At 41.5% G+C, this 18,307-nt stretch overlaps 1 protein-coding gene across 1 annotated transcript in view; it reads left to right on the top strand.

The window, feature by feature from the left end:
• DUSP22 (dual specificity phosphatase 22) overlaps positions 1-1,392 on the top strand; it is a 35,682-nt gene extending 34,290 nt beyond the window's left edge. Inside the window, exon 7 of the mRNA XM_063298822.1 lies at positions 302-1,392. Within this exon, the coding sequence (XP_063154892.1) occupies positions 302-433 (132 nt within the window). The 3' untranslated portion in view covers positions 434-1,392. The remainder of the gene's footprint in view (positions 1-301) is intronic.
• Positions 1,393-18,307: the final 16,915 nt, after the last annotated feature.

Genomic DNA, 18,307 nt, shown 5'->3' with positions numbered 1-18,307 from the left:
CCCTGTTCCCAGTCCAGCACCTTAACAACTACATCAGCTCTCACAGCCTCTGTCCCAATATTGAACTTCAGTAGTCCAGTGGGATGACCAAGTATAAGGTGAAATACAGTGTAACAGATATAATGTCTTCTATGTGCATTGTATCGCTTCTTAGGTGCATTGCATCACTAGCATTTAGCTGTATATTGGATTAACTCAAGCGTTGTCTCTTGAAATTTAAACAAACTTTACTGTATAAACTGTCCTTACCCAGCTTCCTTTAAACATTTCTGAATTGTCTTTTGTGCTTCACTCTTTCCAGTTCAGAGATTGGCTTAAAGCAGAGTATGGCGAAAACCCTTTGCAAGACAGACAAGAAGCCCAGACTCTTCTGCAGAAGTACAGAGTCCATGCAGCCGCTCATTACAAAGATTTCAGGAAGGCAGTGGAATGATAATGTTGCTTCGGTGACTGCTGATCATTTATTGTAACATTCAAGATGTAGTCACAGCTAAGCAGGGAAACTTGCATTCGTGTCTTCCTGCACGTGCTGAAAAAGGATTGCTTAGAAAGGGATAACTGGGGGGAGGGTGCAGGGACTATTTGGGTTGTTATAATACACATGTCTTTCAATATTCGAGGAGCGGGACTCCAGAACATGGTTGATCTTGCCTTTATTATGTGGTGTGCCCACTCTCTTCCAGTGGTGTGAAAACAGCATGCCGCTCTCTGATGGCCAAATAAATTTCTACAGATCCCTGCTCTTCAGGCTGCCTTCATAGACAGGGTTTGGCACAGCTGCACTTTTCAAAGTAGGTAGGGTTTTTCTAAAGGGGGGAATGTGTGCCCCAGGGAGAAACTTGTACTCAACGGGAGTTCTGGTTTCGCTGCAGCCAGGCCCACAGCAGAAGAAGATGCCTGTTTAAAATAGCAGCTTTTTCTTCAGCAGTGGGAAATGTTGCAGCCAAATTAAGAAGCAAGGCTCTGATTGTATGCATGGTTGCTGCTGTCATGCATATATTTTCTTTTAGAAATGATTTTTTTAAGTGAATCCTCTAGAATGTCTGTTTTAATTGACTGATACAAAAATATTACAGATAACGTTGCAGTATTTATTGCCCTGGCATTTGTCTCACAGAAGCTGTTCACTCTGTTGCTTTCTTCCTTTTAATACTTCAGCAATGGAGGACTCTGAAAGTATATTGGAATGTACAGAATATATTTAAAGATGAAGACAGAATTGTAATGGCTACCGTGCTATGTTGAAAATGCCCTGGAAATACTACTGAAAAGAATATTTTATTGTATACTAGGTATCTTGATGAAGTTTCGCGTTTGATTGCTTTTCTCAGTGGAATATATTCAATAAAAGCTTCAGGGTTTTTAAAAAATAAAGTGTGATGTATGTCACCACTTTTAGAGGTTAACAATAATTGTGGTAGAGACCATTTGTTGATGAAAATGTTAAATGATCAGACAGAGGAGAATATTCTGAGTCTTCTGCAAAGGCTGGAGATCCTACTGGAAACAATCACGTCTGAACTGCATCATACTAGAAGGAAAAAACATTCCAGACCCATGCTTTCCATTACATCATAGAACCTAACATTCTCAGCTAATCATTTGGATTCTCAGGCAAGAGTGCAGCATCGCCTGTATATGAAAGTACACACAGAGTAAATCCCCAAATACATTAAATAACCAAAGGGACATTACCTTTCCTTGTCAAACTCCATACTCAATGTTGAACCATTCACAGTGCATTTAATACAGTATTGTGCATGTTTTACTTCCATCATATACTGCTCTTACCATTTTCAGCAATCAACCCACAACTCTATATTCACATAAAATGTTCCATAATTCAAAGGTTGGTTTATTCATTTATTTAAGATATGTATATGACTGCCGGGTTCCAACAAAGCCATGGTAGTTAGATTGACAAAATAATACAGTGGTGATCCAAATAACACCATCATCCAATTGGGGTACCAACAGTCATAACCCAAAGGCCCAAGGAAAGAGCCAGGTCTTGACAGCCTTTCTAAAGGCCAGCATGGTCAGAGTCAACTGCATGTCAGGAGGAAGATAATTCCATAAGATAGGGGCCACCACTGAGAAGTTGCGCCTCCTGGATCTCACAAGATGGCATAGTTTCAATGAAGGGACCAAGAGTGCACACTCCCTATTGGAACATGTGGGGCAGGCCAATACCTTTAGGAGAAGGCAGTCCTGCAGGTAACCTGGCCCTATGCCATGTAGGGATTTAAAGGTGACAACCAGCATTTTGAATTGCATTGGGAAGCCAACTGGGAGTCAGTGCGGCTGGGAGAGTAGTGGTGTCACGTGGGCATAACTACTGATGCTGCATTCTGGACCAATTATAGCTTCCGAGTGGTCTTCAAGGGCAGTCCCATGTACAGCGCATTGCAATAATCCAATTGGGAGGTGACCAAGGCGTAAGTGACCATGGGCAGGGCCTCCCAATCTAGGAAGGGGCACAATTGGTGCATGAGATGAAGTTTAGTGAGTGGAATGCTCTGTATGGAGCAATAATTCAGTCTGCACAACCTCTACCTGGCATAAAACTGCCCAGCACTTCTCCAATGTTGTTCGTTTTCACTTCTTGTATTATTTTAATCAGAATTCTGCCAGACTTTCTCAAGCACGTTTAACAAACTAACGCCCCTGTAATTTTTCCATTTGCTCTTGCGGCCTTTTGGCTCTTCTAGGGTGGGAACTGGCTTAAAGAAGTGCTGACCACACTTCCACCTGTATTCTGCCTTGGCAATGAAGCAGAATATGGGTTCCATTCACAGAAGAACTGCGCATGAAGAAGTGGGCAGGGAAACACCCTCTTTGGTGCTAGTGCCTGGTAGCAGAAGACCCCCATGGGGTAGGCATGGACAAGTGTAGGTGGCTACTTGGGACAGAGGCTTCAGCTACATTTGAGGTTGTCCAAATAACAAACAGTTACTGTGGAAGTACTCTGCACTAGTATGCTGTTATTTGGCCTATTTCTGAACATAAGTATTTTGAAAGTCTAAGTGATAAGAAGAAGGGTAAACCGGTCTACTAATCTATTAGTGTTCTATGGTGATCTGCAGGACTGGGAGACTGGTAACCCTGTGTCCAAAAACAGCCCAGCTGATGGGTTGGTGGGTCAGAGGAGTGGTGTCAGATGAAGCTCCCCATTGTTCTCCAGCCCATCAACTTGTCACCTGGGCTATTTTTGAACAGATTTACCAGTCTTGCAGAAGGCCCCTAGAACCTTTTATCATCTTCTTGTCCCCTGGGCTATAAGGGTAAACTGGTAGAATATTTGTCAATTGCATCCCAGCTCCCAAATATCCCAAACCCATATGTGGAAGCAGGTGGCTGTAGCACCCGCACCCAGAAGTGTCCCATAGAGTGTGCAAAAAGGTGTTACGGTAGGCAAAATAGCCCTGCCTTACTGCATTTACGGTACCTTGAATTCCCCTGCAGGGGGGTTGACAGGGACAAGCAGGTTAAAGCAGCTATCACGTTACCCACTCATGCCAACTAACATCTTCATTCAGTAGTGCACTGATGTCTCACCAGGGCAGGGACTGTGGTGCTGGTGTTTCAAATACTGGTGTTTCCTGATATAGATGCAAATTCTGGCAGAATCAAAATTTGAACAACTGCTTATAAACGGAAAAAGTCATTGCTGAAGTGTGTCTTTCAGGTTGACTTCTAGGAGTAGTCGTTTTAGGAATTGTTGATGAGTCCAAAACCTTACGTGGGCTGGTGACAATAGAAATTGCAATCCAACTCACTTGGGTTGGGAAAACAGAAATTTTATGTTCACACTGATGTACACTGGCAAATTTTGGGGCTTTATTGAGGTGGCTATGGATTCAGCACAACATTTGGACTTCTGAATAATAGTTCTTTGCAAGTATATATAGGGATCAACGCACACTCTTCTTCAGCTGTAACCTCACTGAGTGAAAAACCATCCCCTGTATGATGATCAAATTAAATGAAAAAAAAGTTAATGATTCAACAGGAATTGGGTCAACGAGTCATTCAAGATATGTAGATGACCATGGTTAATGCCTTTGGGAAAGAACGCAAGAGAAACTGAAAAATCACAGTCATTGGCTGCCTAAGGCCTATGCTCAAAAATTCCATGCTCTTCCTCCCCCTTTCAAGTCTTCTCTCAGCACCAAGCATTTCTAACTTCTGTCAGGCTTTGTGCTGATGGTTTGAAATAAACTGATTAGGTTTTACTGCCAAGGCCTCACTGGATCTATGGGAATCCCAAGATAAATAAGGATCACACAGGCCTAGGTTAATCCAAGGAACTGAAGGTAACTGAAAATTACTTTTTATTCTTTCTTCTTTCTCCTTTTTAAAAAAACCTTTCCCCCCCTACACATTACTATAGTTCTTATTAATTGGCCTTCTTCACTCTGGGCCCATAGATCTAAAATTCCCAAAATTCTTAAACTTGATCATGATAGGTTGGAAATTCTAGGAATTCCAGTTCTAACATCTATCTGGTGGTTGCCCAGTTGAGGCAGGCTGCTCTACATGGTTATCTAAGAGAACTTTGCTTTGGATTTGATAAATACAGGATTATACTGAAAAGCTCCACTAAAGAAATGGAACTTTTAAAAGGTTAGCTGTTCTGATTCACAATTTCCATTGTGCAGTTCAGAAATCATGCAGTGTTGCAGTCATTAAACTTCCCCAAGCTGGAATCATTCTGGCATCTTGGATGGCAAGTCCTTGGGCCAGTAGTTCCCAGGCTGGGTAACCACTTTTCTTTCCATGGATGAGTATTTGGGGATGTGTGACTTCCACTGATACCCCTTTGTAATTGATACTTCGGCAGATCTGATGCATCTACCAGTGGACTAGTAAAAAAACACACACACACATACACACAAACACAGTTTTTCCATTATTCCTGTGATTTGAACTGGAAGAGGAAACTGTTAGAACTCTTGTCAGTTTCCCCTGGTGAAAAAATAAGAAAGGTCCACCATTTTACCCTTCCATTAGTGAACTTACTAAAAGTTTATTAAAACAAAAAAATGAAAACATCAAGGTTTTACCCTTAGTCCTCTCACTTGGCCTGTAAGGGAAATGGGCAAAACTCTTGTCAATGTCACTTTTTCTTAAATTTTGCCTTAAAAAAAAAAGGTTCACAGTTCCTTCAGTGAAATTTTAAGGGAAAATAAAAATGTCCAGACTATCACTGGTATACCAGTGAATAACCCTTCCTTCCTTCCTTCCTTCCTTCCTTCCTTCCTTCCTTCCTTCCTTCCTTCCTTCCTTCCTTCCTTCCTTCCTGGATAAAATGGCTATGGAAGACACTGACTGGTGATTGGAGGTGAAACGGCACTGGGGTAACTTGGTTGTACAGAACAGCCCATGGTCATTTTATTGAGCCACTATAGTTTTAATTAACTCTATCTAATTTACCATTATGACAGTTTCTTGTAAATCACAATGAAGAATACTAATTGGGGGTGGAGGGTATTATGAATCCTAATTCTACTGAGTCTTAGCAGTGGAAGCACCTGGCTCATCTTGTCAGGTGTGGGAAGCTAAGCAGAACCAGGCCTGGTTTGTACTTGGATGGGATATCCTTGGAAATATCAGGGCTGTAGGTTAGCCAGAGGAGTTGAAAATATTGTTTCAGGAGAATGGCAAATTACTTCTGTATTGCTGCCAAGAAAACTACATGCATGAATCTATGAAGTCATCAGGTATCAACTCAAAGGAGACTTCACTTATTTAGGATTAATATCATGGATATTTTGATCCTGGATTATTAAAAAAAGTGATTTAATAATTTGGTTAAACTGTATTATGAAGATGCACATTATGAAAGTCAGTGCATTACATTGGTGGCAGCAACCTTGCCTAACAGGATGCTTTTAAGATACGTTGGATGTCACTTGCCCTCATCCCCAAACGCAGAATGCTGTTCTGGCTACTGTGATGATGTTTGTAATGATTACATCTGAAGAGCATCTGATTTTTGAAGGGGAGTTAGAGGTATGTGTGCTGTCTTGAAAGAGCTCCACAGCATTGTGTTCCCATGCTGTTATTTCCATTGGACAGCAGAATCAATTTACTTGAAGCATAAGTGTGAGGTACCAGAAATCACCTAAGGTCTGATTTTGCACTTGAAATACTGAAGCTGTGCAGAGCTTTTTTTTTGTGGGGTGGGGGGAAGGATTTCTTCATTGGCAGGAATTCCACCTCCCAGGCTTTATCCTTCCCTGTGTTGGTAAACTGCCATAGTTTCACACCAGCACGACACTTACCTTTTGGATTCAGCAGAGGGGATAGTATCAGGTGTTGTTGTTGTTTTGCCCCTCCCCTCCCCACTGTAATGGTGATCATTTTTTCCACATCAAATCAATGCAGTGTGGAGAGGGTTGGTTGGTATTGGTTGTGCTCCCCAATTCATTAGCACTGCGTTTCTAGGTTGCATTGATGATAAAGGCTGGTCAGCTTTAAACTGAGCAGTCTGGAAGAGGGCTGGATTTATTATTGTTGTTCACAAGATAATTCTGAGCCAATTGCTTTCTCTTGCTAACCAACTTCCCACAAGAGTAAATTCAAGGGAGTTGGGGGAGAAAAGGATTTATTGGAGAATATAAATGCAATGAATAAATACTTTTAATAATCATAGCCGGCCCATTCTGATTCCCACCCATCCTTAATAATTCCATTCAGATAACATTGACATTTCTCTACCAATCTGCTTTCAGGTTTAACTGTTTCATGATATTCATCTAACTGTTAGTGCTTTGGGATTGTGAGTGCAATGTGTGTTTGTGTTACATTTCCCAGACTAGTCCAGATATTCTGTGAAATAGTGATGCCTTAACTGCTGTTCAGTGCACAGAATTACCCAGCTTTACGATACCACTGCAGAGAAGTTTCTACAAACTGCCAAAGTGGTATTATTTTGCCTTTTCCGTGAAAGCTTATGGAGGCCCCCCAGTGGCTGTCTTAGTTCTTTTTTTTAACCACCTCCCAAAACAGTCTTTGTACAATTATACAAAACAGGGGGAACAGTAAAGAGCTGTTACTGTCTTATGGTAAGGACTAAGAAATTTATTATGGCAGAGTAAATTAACTAGGTTTGATTGTTTAGTTGATGCAGTTTGTAGCACACAACAGTCAAGGCTCATTTGAAAAGGAGTGTTTTTAAGAAGCACCTTTATTATCATTGGAAAGAAGGATCATTGAAAAATTAACATTATACTTAGATTTGAGTTAAGGTAGAAATCTTCAATAGAAAACATGGCAACCATCAAAGTAGTCAGATTTATTTTCAAATATGTCTAAAGAATCATAGAGAATAGGCTCTCACGTTGAGTAGGCTGTGATGTGATTTTGTTTTGGCATACCTCAACGTATACACCCAGCCATTGTGTCTTGTAAATCATGGCTTATTTTAACCTTAGCTGGTTTTGTGAACCCAGGAATATTCAACAAACTTGGCTGCAACATACTATGATCTAGTGCCAAGTGCATCCAAATTTTTCAGTATTCAGTCTGATCCAGCTAAGGTTGCCAAATTACCAGGGTAAAACTTAGTCTGTTTTTTTCACTTCAGTGTCATTATCAAAGCTCAGCAGACTAAGGGTTTTGCAACTTTAAAATTATTCAGCAATTTCATCTGCTAACATCTGCAGGACAAGGTGGCACAGGAACAGGAGGGCAGTGAACTGTTGATAAGTTCAGAGAGTGTTTAAAAAGGGAGTTTGCAACCCTAGCTCTATATATGGAAAAGTGGGGAAGATCATGGGAAACTTGGGTTCAGGGCAAAGGACAGTGTAGCATGCTATATGTTTCTTTAAAAATAATAATTATGCAATAAAATAGGAAAACTACACCAGCACAGCCTGGCATGCCAGGGAGGAGTTGGGCTGCAGCTGGTGTGAAATTCCCCTTCTGCATAACTAATAAAGGTGCTAATAAATTTTGTCCCCTCTTTTGTTCCTTCTTAAACCTGGGTTCCCTAGTGAAAATATTTATTCTTTGATGCATAAAGGTCTGCTTCATGACTACTTTATCTGTAAAGAGCTCAGCTCTGTGATCAAGTGTGGATAAGCAAAATTACATCCACTATAGAAATGCCCATTGTGAAAAAGGCTCAATAAGTATCATGTTGGTCTGATCTGGGAGTCAAAATTAGGTCAGGTTAATTATAGGGTGCTCACATCACCATATCCTGTTCAAAGGCAGGATCAGCCATCTTCCGGAGTTCCACCTACATGATAATTCCTGCCCTGGAGAGCAGGAGCCTTACAGAAAGGTGCTTATATAGGGCTAGCAGTTGAGATCATGGAAGATGGCCAGTCAAGCCATGTGTTACAGAAGAAGGCAAAACACACTCTCTACCTTGCATCTCTCTCAAAGACTAATACTTTCCCAGTCTAAAATAATCGGTCTGTACCTGTGAAGAAGAATAATGTTCACCCACAGTCTTCCAGAAATAAATAAAGTTCTGTGTATAGAGAAATCGGGGTCTGGTGATACCATGACCTTCCAACCTCCATCTGCTTGAGTCCTGCTGAGATGATGATCTCTCTCCTAGGCAGTCTCATTATGTTTTCTGTCATTCCTGGAGCCAGTGATCAGAGTTACAAGATACACAAAACAGTAAACCAAACTAATCCAATTTTATTTGTTTGTTTGCTTGTTTGTTTTATTTACCATCCCACCTTTATTATTTGGCCCATCACTGATGTATGAACCATCTCCAGTTCTGTTCTGTAGTATAGGGGTAGAATAAAACTGAGTAGCAGTGCTCATGTAATTGTGGGTTTCTTGTTTGGCCAATTTGTTCCAATCCAGTGGTTGAGATGCTCATTTAATGATCCAATATACCAAGACAGTTCCATAAGATCATCCCTTACCCTTCTTAATCTGAAGTCAAGGAATGCTTTCTTTCAGCTGAAGCAAGAGGGTTTGTTTTTGCTCATGTGGAGTTCTAGAACTTATCAGGGCAATAGTGCTGATACAGCCCAATGGATAGAAATTAAAGAGGGAAATATGGTATGGCACAGGATGGAAAGCACCAGATGTGGCTAGTAAAGAGATAAACCACACTAGGAGCTATGAATTCTTGCCTTACTAGAAGAAACACAGGGGAGCCAGATGCCAGGTTTCTACTGTAGCATCAGTCCTAAGCAGGGGAGAAGATCATGGCTATACCAGAGGAAATTCATTGTTTTCTGTAATCAATATAAAAACGTTAGGCCATTGTTTCTGCCACTGGGAGTCCTGTGTCTCCAAACTATGATAAGCTTCACACACAGATGGCCAAAAATCATACTGCTATTAGAGGAATGGGAATAAGAACCGTGATTTGGTTTTGTTGGTTGGCAGCCACCTTATGGGTTATACCCACCCAGCCTCCTCTAATCCTGTTCCCTGAAGATTATAACCCCTATAATTCCCAGATAGCAACGGCACCAGGTTGGGGAAGCTGCCCAGCTCAATCATGGGAGGATGGGGTTTAGTTTAGATTAGATGCCACGATTTAGTTTAACTGAATAGTAACAAAGCAGTATTGAACAGCACTGGCAAGTTGTTATTCTGTGAGGGTTTGCCACATTTCATCAAAACATTCTTTGCCTGAATAGGTTTGCATTATCAATAATGTGCAAAAGCATTTTCCATTCTTAAGACAATGGCCCAGCAGCCTCCTTTTATGAGAGTGAAAAGATACCTAATTTTAATAGCCTTTTTTGTAAAGAATAGAATTAGGTTCAAAGGTGTATGGTCTGAGGACATACACAGACACACACACATCTGTCTATAGTTATCAATAAAGTTAGAGCTATATATGGTTCCAAAGACCTCATGGAAAATTTGAGGAGTGGAAAATCTGCCACAGGGAGGGATCAAGAAAACTACCACAAAAGGTCTGCTAGTTTGTGCATTCAGGAAGTGATTTACAACATTCCTAACTCAGCTGATGGTATGTGATCTCTGTAAAAATCAGTTTATTTGCATAACAGCCACCAACAATTATTAGGGGACTGTATAGTCAAAAGTATATTTGTCCACATGTGATAACTTACAGTTGCAACTGAAATTATTCAACCCCCATTGCAAATCAGGTTGATTGTCAAAACGTACAGACTTTCAGCTGTTTGCAGTGAACAAATCAAACAAAAGCAATTGAAATAGCTCAACGCAATGGATGCTTCAAGTGGTGTCCCCAAATTCAACTGAAAATGCAACTTATAATGACTTCTCCAGTCTCAAAATTATTCAACCCCTTCATGGCAAGCATCTTCAGTACTTAGTAGAGCACCCTTTTGCTGTTATGACCTGCTGCAAACGAGATGCATAGCCAGACACCAGCTTCTGGCAGAGTTCCTGAGGAATCAGCCCATTCCTCATGAGCAATGGCCTCCAGTTCAGTAATATTCTTGGGTTTGCATGTTGCAACCGCCTTCTTCAAATCCCACTTGAGATTTTCTATGGGGTTCAAGTCAGGTGACTGTGATGGCCACTAGAATCTTCCAGGATTTCTTCTGAATCCAAGCCTTAGTGGAATTTGAGGTATGCTTGGGATCATTGTCCTGTTGGAAGGTCCAGTGATGCCCAAGCTTCAGCTTCCTTACAGATGGCATGATTTTTTCTCCTAGGATTTCCTTAAACTGCAATGAATCCATCTTGCCGTCTACACATTGCAGGTTTCCAGTGCCAGAGGATACAAAGCAGCCCCAGAGCATCACCGAACCACCACCATGCTTAACTATAGGCAGAGTGTTCTTTTCAGCATATGCTTCATTCTTCTTCCTCCAGACATACCCCTGATCCATCGGGCCGAAAAGTTCCAGTTTTGTTTCATCGCTCCACAGAACAGAATCCCAAAACTTCTGTGACTTATTTATATGATTTTGAGCATATTGGAGCTGACTTTTCTTGTGCTTTTGGGTCAGTAGTGGTGTACATCTTGGAGTTCTAGCATGGGAACCTTCTGTGTTTAGTACGCGCCTTACTGTGCTCACTGAAACCTCAGTGCCTGTTGCCACCAAGTCTTGCTGCAGGTCTTTTGCAGTCACTCGAGGGTTTCTCTCAACCTGCCTTCTCAGAAATCTGGTTGCAGCCATTGACAGCTTCCTTTTTCTGCCCCATCCAGGGAGTGTAATCACTGTTCCTTTAACTTTGAACTTGTGAACTATGCTTCCAACAGTGTCTCAAGGAACATTCAGTGCCTTTCTATCTTTTTGTATCCTGGTCCTTGTTTGTGAAGGGCGATGATCTCTTCTCTTACCTTTTTGGGTCATTCTTTTGACTTAGCCATACTGTGTTTCTACACGCAGTCAAGCGGGACACTCAACAAACCCCTAGCCACTTCAGGTATTCGTTCCAGTTCAAGCACACCTGGTGCAACTAATGAAGCCCTTGATTAGTTGCATCAGGTGTGCTTGAGACAACACCTGTTTTGCATACTGTATGTGTGCTGTTGTGATGGATTCTATTCAGGCAGTTGAATAATTTTGAGACTGGAGATGTCATTATAAGTTGCATTTCAGTTGACTTTGGGGACACCACTTGAAGCATTTGTTGTGTTGAGCGATTTCAATTGCTTTTGTTTGATTTCTTCATTGCAAACAGCTGAAAGTCTGTACGTTTTGACAATCAACCTGATTTGCAATGGGGGTTGAATAATTTCGATTACAACAGTATGTGTCAGAAAATGTTATTTTCACTAAGAGAATTCAACAATAGTAGGATTAGGTACACTCCTGGTCCAAGACTGGAAGAACTATGAATTTGCCAGATCTTACTGTTTCTCTCATTGATTATTGGAGAGAAATAGTGATCTCTGAAAGAGATCTTTCTCCTCCACAAACAAATTTAGGAATAATTACTCATGGAGTCATGGACAAGTTTGTCCATCAAAGCAATGCTTTTGGTCCTTCCATTAAAAAAAAAAAGTTGGTGCTTTGTTCATGTCCTTGGGCTACTGTTGTGCCTTTTAAAATATGCTTTGGATTTATGCTGTGTTATTACATCTATACTTTTTAGCTTTGGGCAACCAAATAGTACAGTATATGAATGCAACGAATACACTAATATTGCTTGCTGAGAAGCCAATGTGGAGGGAAAAAGAGAAAAAACAGAACAGCAGTAAGTCCCCCCCCCCCGCTTTCCTTTTTGTTTTATATTGAAAGGCTGAAGCTACTTTAATGAGTGGGGACAGATTCCAAGTTACCTTCTAGAGCAGTGTTTCTCAACCTTGGGAACTTTAAGATGTGTGGACTTCAACTCCCAGAATTCCCCAGTCAGCAAGGTCGAGAAACACTGTTCTAAAGTTACACAGGTCTGGGTGTGGATAAATAAACCTATCATAAATATCATGCAAATCATCCTGTCTCGAAGGAAGACATTAGGATGGGATCTCTCCCATGCAATATTTCAGAACAGGATGTGTGGGCAGCTGGGAAGGCTGCAGAGTTGCAGAGAGAGAGGTATCAGGGGACAAAGCTAATTGTAATAACTGCAATAACCTGGACTCAAAAAGACCACCACCAGCAACGTTCAAGTATCCCCAAAGTCAGGCAGAAAAGTAGAATCCTTTTTCACAGGTGATGCAATGCAATTCAGGAAATTGATTTCTGCCTCTCTTTTCACTGTAGTAAATCTGATGGGATTCCACTCGCGTTAGTTCTTTGCTGTATTTTCTCTTTGTGTATGTATTTTACTTTTGGATTGTGGCAGGGTTATTCTCTTAATATTTTTTTTTTTAAAAAAAGGAATAAATAAACATTATACTTTTTTTTTAAAAAAGAGAGAGAGAGGCATGTTCAGCCATGCTCGTAGCTCAAGCTTTCAAGTATTCTTCCTGTTCGCAGAGCAGCCAGGCGTTCAGCAGCGTTCTTCTTCTTTGTGAAAAGACAAAGGCGATGCACTGTTGGAACTAATGAGATGCAGTTATGATTCTATCAGCTGTCAACAGTCATTGCAGCTGCTATTTGGAGAGGAAAAAAAATGTGCATCAATATTAACTGTCAGACAAATGTAACAATCTGTTCAGAACCTATTTATGAATTTCTTCCAGTGAGGGTGAAAGTGTGGAACAGAGGACCTTCCTTACCACTGTTTGCTAGAGCTGTGCAAATCCTCAAAGAGATACTTCCCTTTGACTGAAAGCCCTCTGGTAGGGCCTCATGCCTGTCAGAGACTTGGCCCAGTTGAGTTACATCATAAGAAGGACTTTTGATGGTCTTCCATGGATGTATTTGCTTACCCAAAAAGACATTTCTCTTGGCATTTCCAGCAAGGTAGTCAGCTGAAGGGAAGAGGTCCACTAAGAACCTTGGAGGTGCCAAGGAGAGTACCCCATTTTTCTAAGTTGAGAAGTTGCAGTAAACTGAAATGGTGCTGCTTCACACAGACCTACTGTTTGCATGTTTCAAAAGGAATCGTTTGAGGTTGAGTTGACCAAATCCAGAGTACACATGCATAGGATTAGGCTGGATGTATTAGACATGGTGTGGCTGAAATGTACTATGGTGGTAATGTGATAGAATCTGAGTGAGGATCCTCTGACCTATTTGCAAGTGGTACCCAGCCCAGTCCTCCTAGGGCTCACATTCTTCTCTCCTATTTTCAAGCCTCTCTCTCATGTACTGCAGCTGAGGGGGAGGGGAGGGGGACTTGTTCCATACACACCTGCAGCATGGGGAGGAGGGATACTGTGTTGTATTTTTTATTGCTTAATTGTAAGCCATGCAATTATAATAAAATCAAAACAGATCTGTGTACATATAGTACATGTTAGAGAGTCCGTCAGGAATGGTCATAGTTTGGAGGAGTTATTCCTCTCTGCATGTTGCACCCTTCCCCATCCCCACACCCAGATGCAAGCTTTGGTACTGTGTTTTGTGAGATGAGATGATGCTAAAGGCTGGAGCACCTGCTCTGGCATCTCCAGGCATCTCTCCAACTTCCCATACAAGTCAGCTTCCTATACTGTATATTATTATCCTTCATACTACTTAACTGTGAAGGGAGAGTAGCTTTCAGAAAGCAGGACATGTGCTGGAAGACTTCCCAAGTGAAGGCTTCTAGCACCTTATCCACAACTTGTCTATCTAACTATTCTACTGAGTTTAGTGGCTCTTTGATTCCCATCAAGTATCAGCTTGGCACAAACTTGGATGTGCCGCTGTGTAATTATGAAACAGTCCATATGCTTGAGATTACAATGGCATGCTCTTTTTTTCTATCTTGCCTTGGTCAAAGTTGACTTAAGTTATAGGATTTATAGAGCTAATAATGTGCATCACCTGCCAGAACCAGTACTTTAATTGCAAAAAAGGTTATAAATCTCTGCTAAGGAGGAAAAATGTAAGACTCAGACTGCTGGTGGAAACTAGCCCAAATTGTCAAGTATAAGAACTCCTTGGCTTTGTTAGGTCTGCTACTGTAGTTTATTTCCTTCCAAAAGCCTTCTCTTGGCCTGTTAAATCAATTCTTCCCAAGGATTGGGCTGAGAACTTCTGTGCTTCATTTAGCAATGTGTGTCATGACTGAATCTTTCTTGAGAGATCTTCGCTCACTTCTAGATTGTTGTCTTTCGTCCTCTGCTGAGATCCATAAACTTTTCCTACAGGTAACTTGGTGATTTTATCCTGGTCAAATTATTAAAGGTAAATCCTAACTGTGGGTCCTACATTGGCCTCTTTATTTACCTATATTGCCCATGCTTTCCAGATCCCTTAGGACTGGTCTCAGTAAGTAACAGTTCCAACCTTTAAAAAGGAAGTAAAAACAGATCTGGCAAATTTCCATCCTATTATTCTCCTAACTTTAGTTATCAATCTGTTTGCTGAACACCTATATCCGAATCTGACTGAGTGATCAGGAAAGGTTTCAGCTGAAGGGTAACTCATTGGTCTAGCGGTTAAGGTGCTGGGCTAGAAACCGGGAGACTGTGAGTTCTAGTCATGCCTTAGGCATGAAAGCCGGCTGGGTGACCTTGGGCCAGTCACTCTCTCTCAGCCCAGCTCACCTCACAGGGTTGCTGTTTTGGGGAGAATAAGAGGAGGAAGCAGTATTAGGTATGTTTGCCGCCTTGTGTTATTTATGAAAATAATAAAGGTGGGATAAAAACAAACAAACAAACAAATGTGTAGCTGTAGTGATATACCAACTAGCAGAAAAAAACTACTCCAGTTGATCTAGAAGTGCCCTACATGTTCCTTTTATTGATTTAAAGATGGCATTATACTCCCAGAGATAAGCTTTGGCAAAGCTCTTCAACTGATCTGCTACTTTTGATTATGAAACTTCTTGTAAATACTTATTGCAAGTTTGGCATTCCCCAGAATGCCTTTTTATGCCAATCCCCATCCAACAAGGAATAATCTCAGGTCTCGTCTGTCTGTCTGTCTGTCTGTCTGTCTGTCTGTCTGTCTGTCTATCTATCTATCTATCTATCTATCTATCTATCTATCTATCTATCTATCTATCATCTATCTATCTATCATCATCTATCTATCATCTACTATATCTTCCATCTTCCATCCAGTGATCCAGCGATCCAGCGATCCATCCATCCCAGTTCGCATCTATCTATCTTGTTTGTTCTTGTTTATTCGTTTAGTCGCCTCTGACTCTTCGTGACTTCATGGACCAGCCCACGCCAGAGCCTCCTGTCGGTCGTCAACACCCCCAGCTCCCCCAGGGATGAATCCATCACCTCTAGAATATCATCTAGTCATCTTGCCCTTGGTCGGCCCCTCTTTCTTTTGCCTTCCACTCTCCCTAGCATCAGCATCTTCTCCAGGGTGTCCTGTCTTCTCATTATGTGGCCAAAGTACTTCAGTTTTGCCTTTAATATCATTCCCTCAAGTGAGCAGTCTGGCTTTATTTCCTGGAGGATGCACTGGTTTGATCTTCTTGCAGTCCAAGGCACTCTCAGAATTTTCCTCCAACACCACAGTTCCAAAGCATCGATCTTCCTTCTCTCAGCCTTCCTTATGGTCCAGCTCTTGCAGCCATATGTTATTATAGGAAACACCATTGCTTTAACTATGCGGACCTTTGTTGTCAGTGTGATGTCTCTGCTCTTAACTATTTGATCGAGATTTGTCATTGCTCTTCTCCCAAGGATTAAGCGTCTTCTGATTTCCTGACTGCAGTCAGCATCTGCAGTAATCTTCGCACCTAGAAATACAAAGTCTTTCACTGCTTCTACATTTTCTCCCTCTATTTGCCAGTTATCAATCAAGCTGGTTGCCATAATCTTGGTTTTTTTGAGGTTTAGCTGCAAGCCAGCTTTTGCACTTTCTTCTTTCACCTTCATCATAAGGCTCCTCAGTTCCTCTTCACTTTCAGCCATCAAAGTGGTATCATCTGCATATCTGAGATTGTTAATGTTTCTTCCAGCGATTTTAACTCCAGCCTTGGATTCCTCAAGCCCAGCACATTGCATGATGTGTTCTGTGTACAAGTTGAATAGGTAGGGTGAGAGTATACGGCCCTGCCGTACTCCTTTCCCAATCTTAAACCAGTCCATTGTTCCGTGGTCTGTTCTTACCGTTGCTACTTGGTCGTTATACAGATTCTTCAGGCAGACAAGATGTCTTGGTATCCCCATACCACTAAGAACTTGCCACCATTTGTTATTGTCCACCCAGTCAAAGGCTTTAGAATAGTCATTAAAACAGAAATAGATGTTTTTCTGAAACTCCCTGGCTTTTTCCATTATCCAACAGATATTGCCAATTTGGTCCCTAGTTCCTCTGCCTTTTCTAAACCCAGCTTGTACATCTGGCAATTCTCACTCCATGAATTGCTGAAGTCTACCTTGCAGGATCTTGAGCATTACCTTACTGGCATGTGAGATGAGTGCCACTGTTCGATAGTTTGAACATTCTTTAGTGTTTCCTTTTTTTGGTATGGGGATATAAATTGATTTTTTCCAGTCTGATGGCCATTCTTGTGTTTTCCAAATTTGCTGGCATATAGCATGCATTACCTTGACAGCATCATCTTGCAAGATTTTGAACAGTTCAGCTGGGGTGCCGTTGTCTCCTGCTGCCTTGTTATTAGCAATGCTTCTTAAGGCCCATTCGACCTCACTCTTCAGGATGTCTGGCTCTAGTTCACTGACCATACCGTCAAAGCTATCCCCGATATTGTTATCCTTCCTATACAGGTCTTCTGTATATTCTTGCCACCTTTTCTTGATCTCTTCTTCTTCTGTTAGGTCCTTGCCATCTTTGTTTTTGATCATACCCATTTTGGCCTGGAATTTACCTCCGATGGTTCTAATTTTCTGGAAGAGGTCTCTTGTCCTTCCTATTCTATTGTCTTCTTTCACTTCCGCACATTGCTTGTTTAAAAATAATTCCTTATCTCTTCTGGCTAACCTCTGGAATTTTGCATTTAATTGGGCATATCTCCCCCTATCACTGTTGCCTTTTGCTTTCCTTCTTTCTTGGGCTACTTCTAGTGTCTCAGCAGACAGCCATTTTGCCTTCTTGGTTTTCTCTTTCTTTGGGAAGTATTTTGTTGCCGCCTCCTGAACAATGTTGCGAACTTCTGTCCATAGTTCTTCTGGGACCCTATCTACTAAGTCCAGTCCCTTAAATCTATTCTTCACCTCCACTGCATATTCCTTAGGAATATTAGTGACCTCATATCTAGCTGATCTGTGGGTCTTCCCTAACCTCTTTAGTCTGATCCTAAATTGTGCAAGAAGAAGTTCGTGATCTGAACTACAGTCAGCTCCAGGTCTTGTTTTTACCAACTGTATAGATGTCCGCCACCTTTGGCTGCAAAGGATGTAGTCAATCTGATTTCGGTGTTGTCCATCTAGTGAAGTCCTGTCCTAACAGTCAGAAATCACGCTGAGACAAGGAGTAGATCTCTAGTGTTTATTACTGCTACATAAGACAGAAAATCCTAATAAACTGAAGAAGCGTGGGGAAACCCAGACATTTAAACCCCAAAAGTTAAGGCGGGTCTGATCTGTGTCTCTTTGAGTGGCTGCTTAATTCCTCAGTACTACGCATGCATTTTCCCCCCTGGATAGAGGCCCCCTCCGGCTCGCCATCAGTACTCATGACAAGTCCATGTATAAAGCTGTCTGTTAGGTTGTTGGAAGAGAGTGTTTGTTATGCAGAGTGAGTTGTTGTCAGGGCCAGCCTCTCTTCGCAATAAGACACAGACTCACTTAATGGGTATTAAGGATTTCTGGTTTATTGGAATGATAGCTGACAGATCGAAAAACGGGAACGGGGTAGGTAGTGTGGGGGTGCCCCTTTTATACCCTCCTGTATTGCCCCGGGCT

This window comes from Candoia aspera, chromosome 3 (assembly GCF_035149785.1).
Source record: "Candoia aspera isolate rCanAsp1 chromosome 3, rCanAsp1.hap2, whole genome shotgun sequence".
NCBI classification, from domain to species: domain Eukaryota; kingdom Metazoa; phylum Chordata; class Lepidosauria; order Squamata; family Boidae; genus Candoia; species Candoia aspera.
Note: the sequence above shows the minus strand (reverse complement) of the source record. Positions and strands in the feature narration are given on the sequence as shown.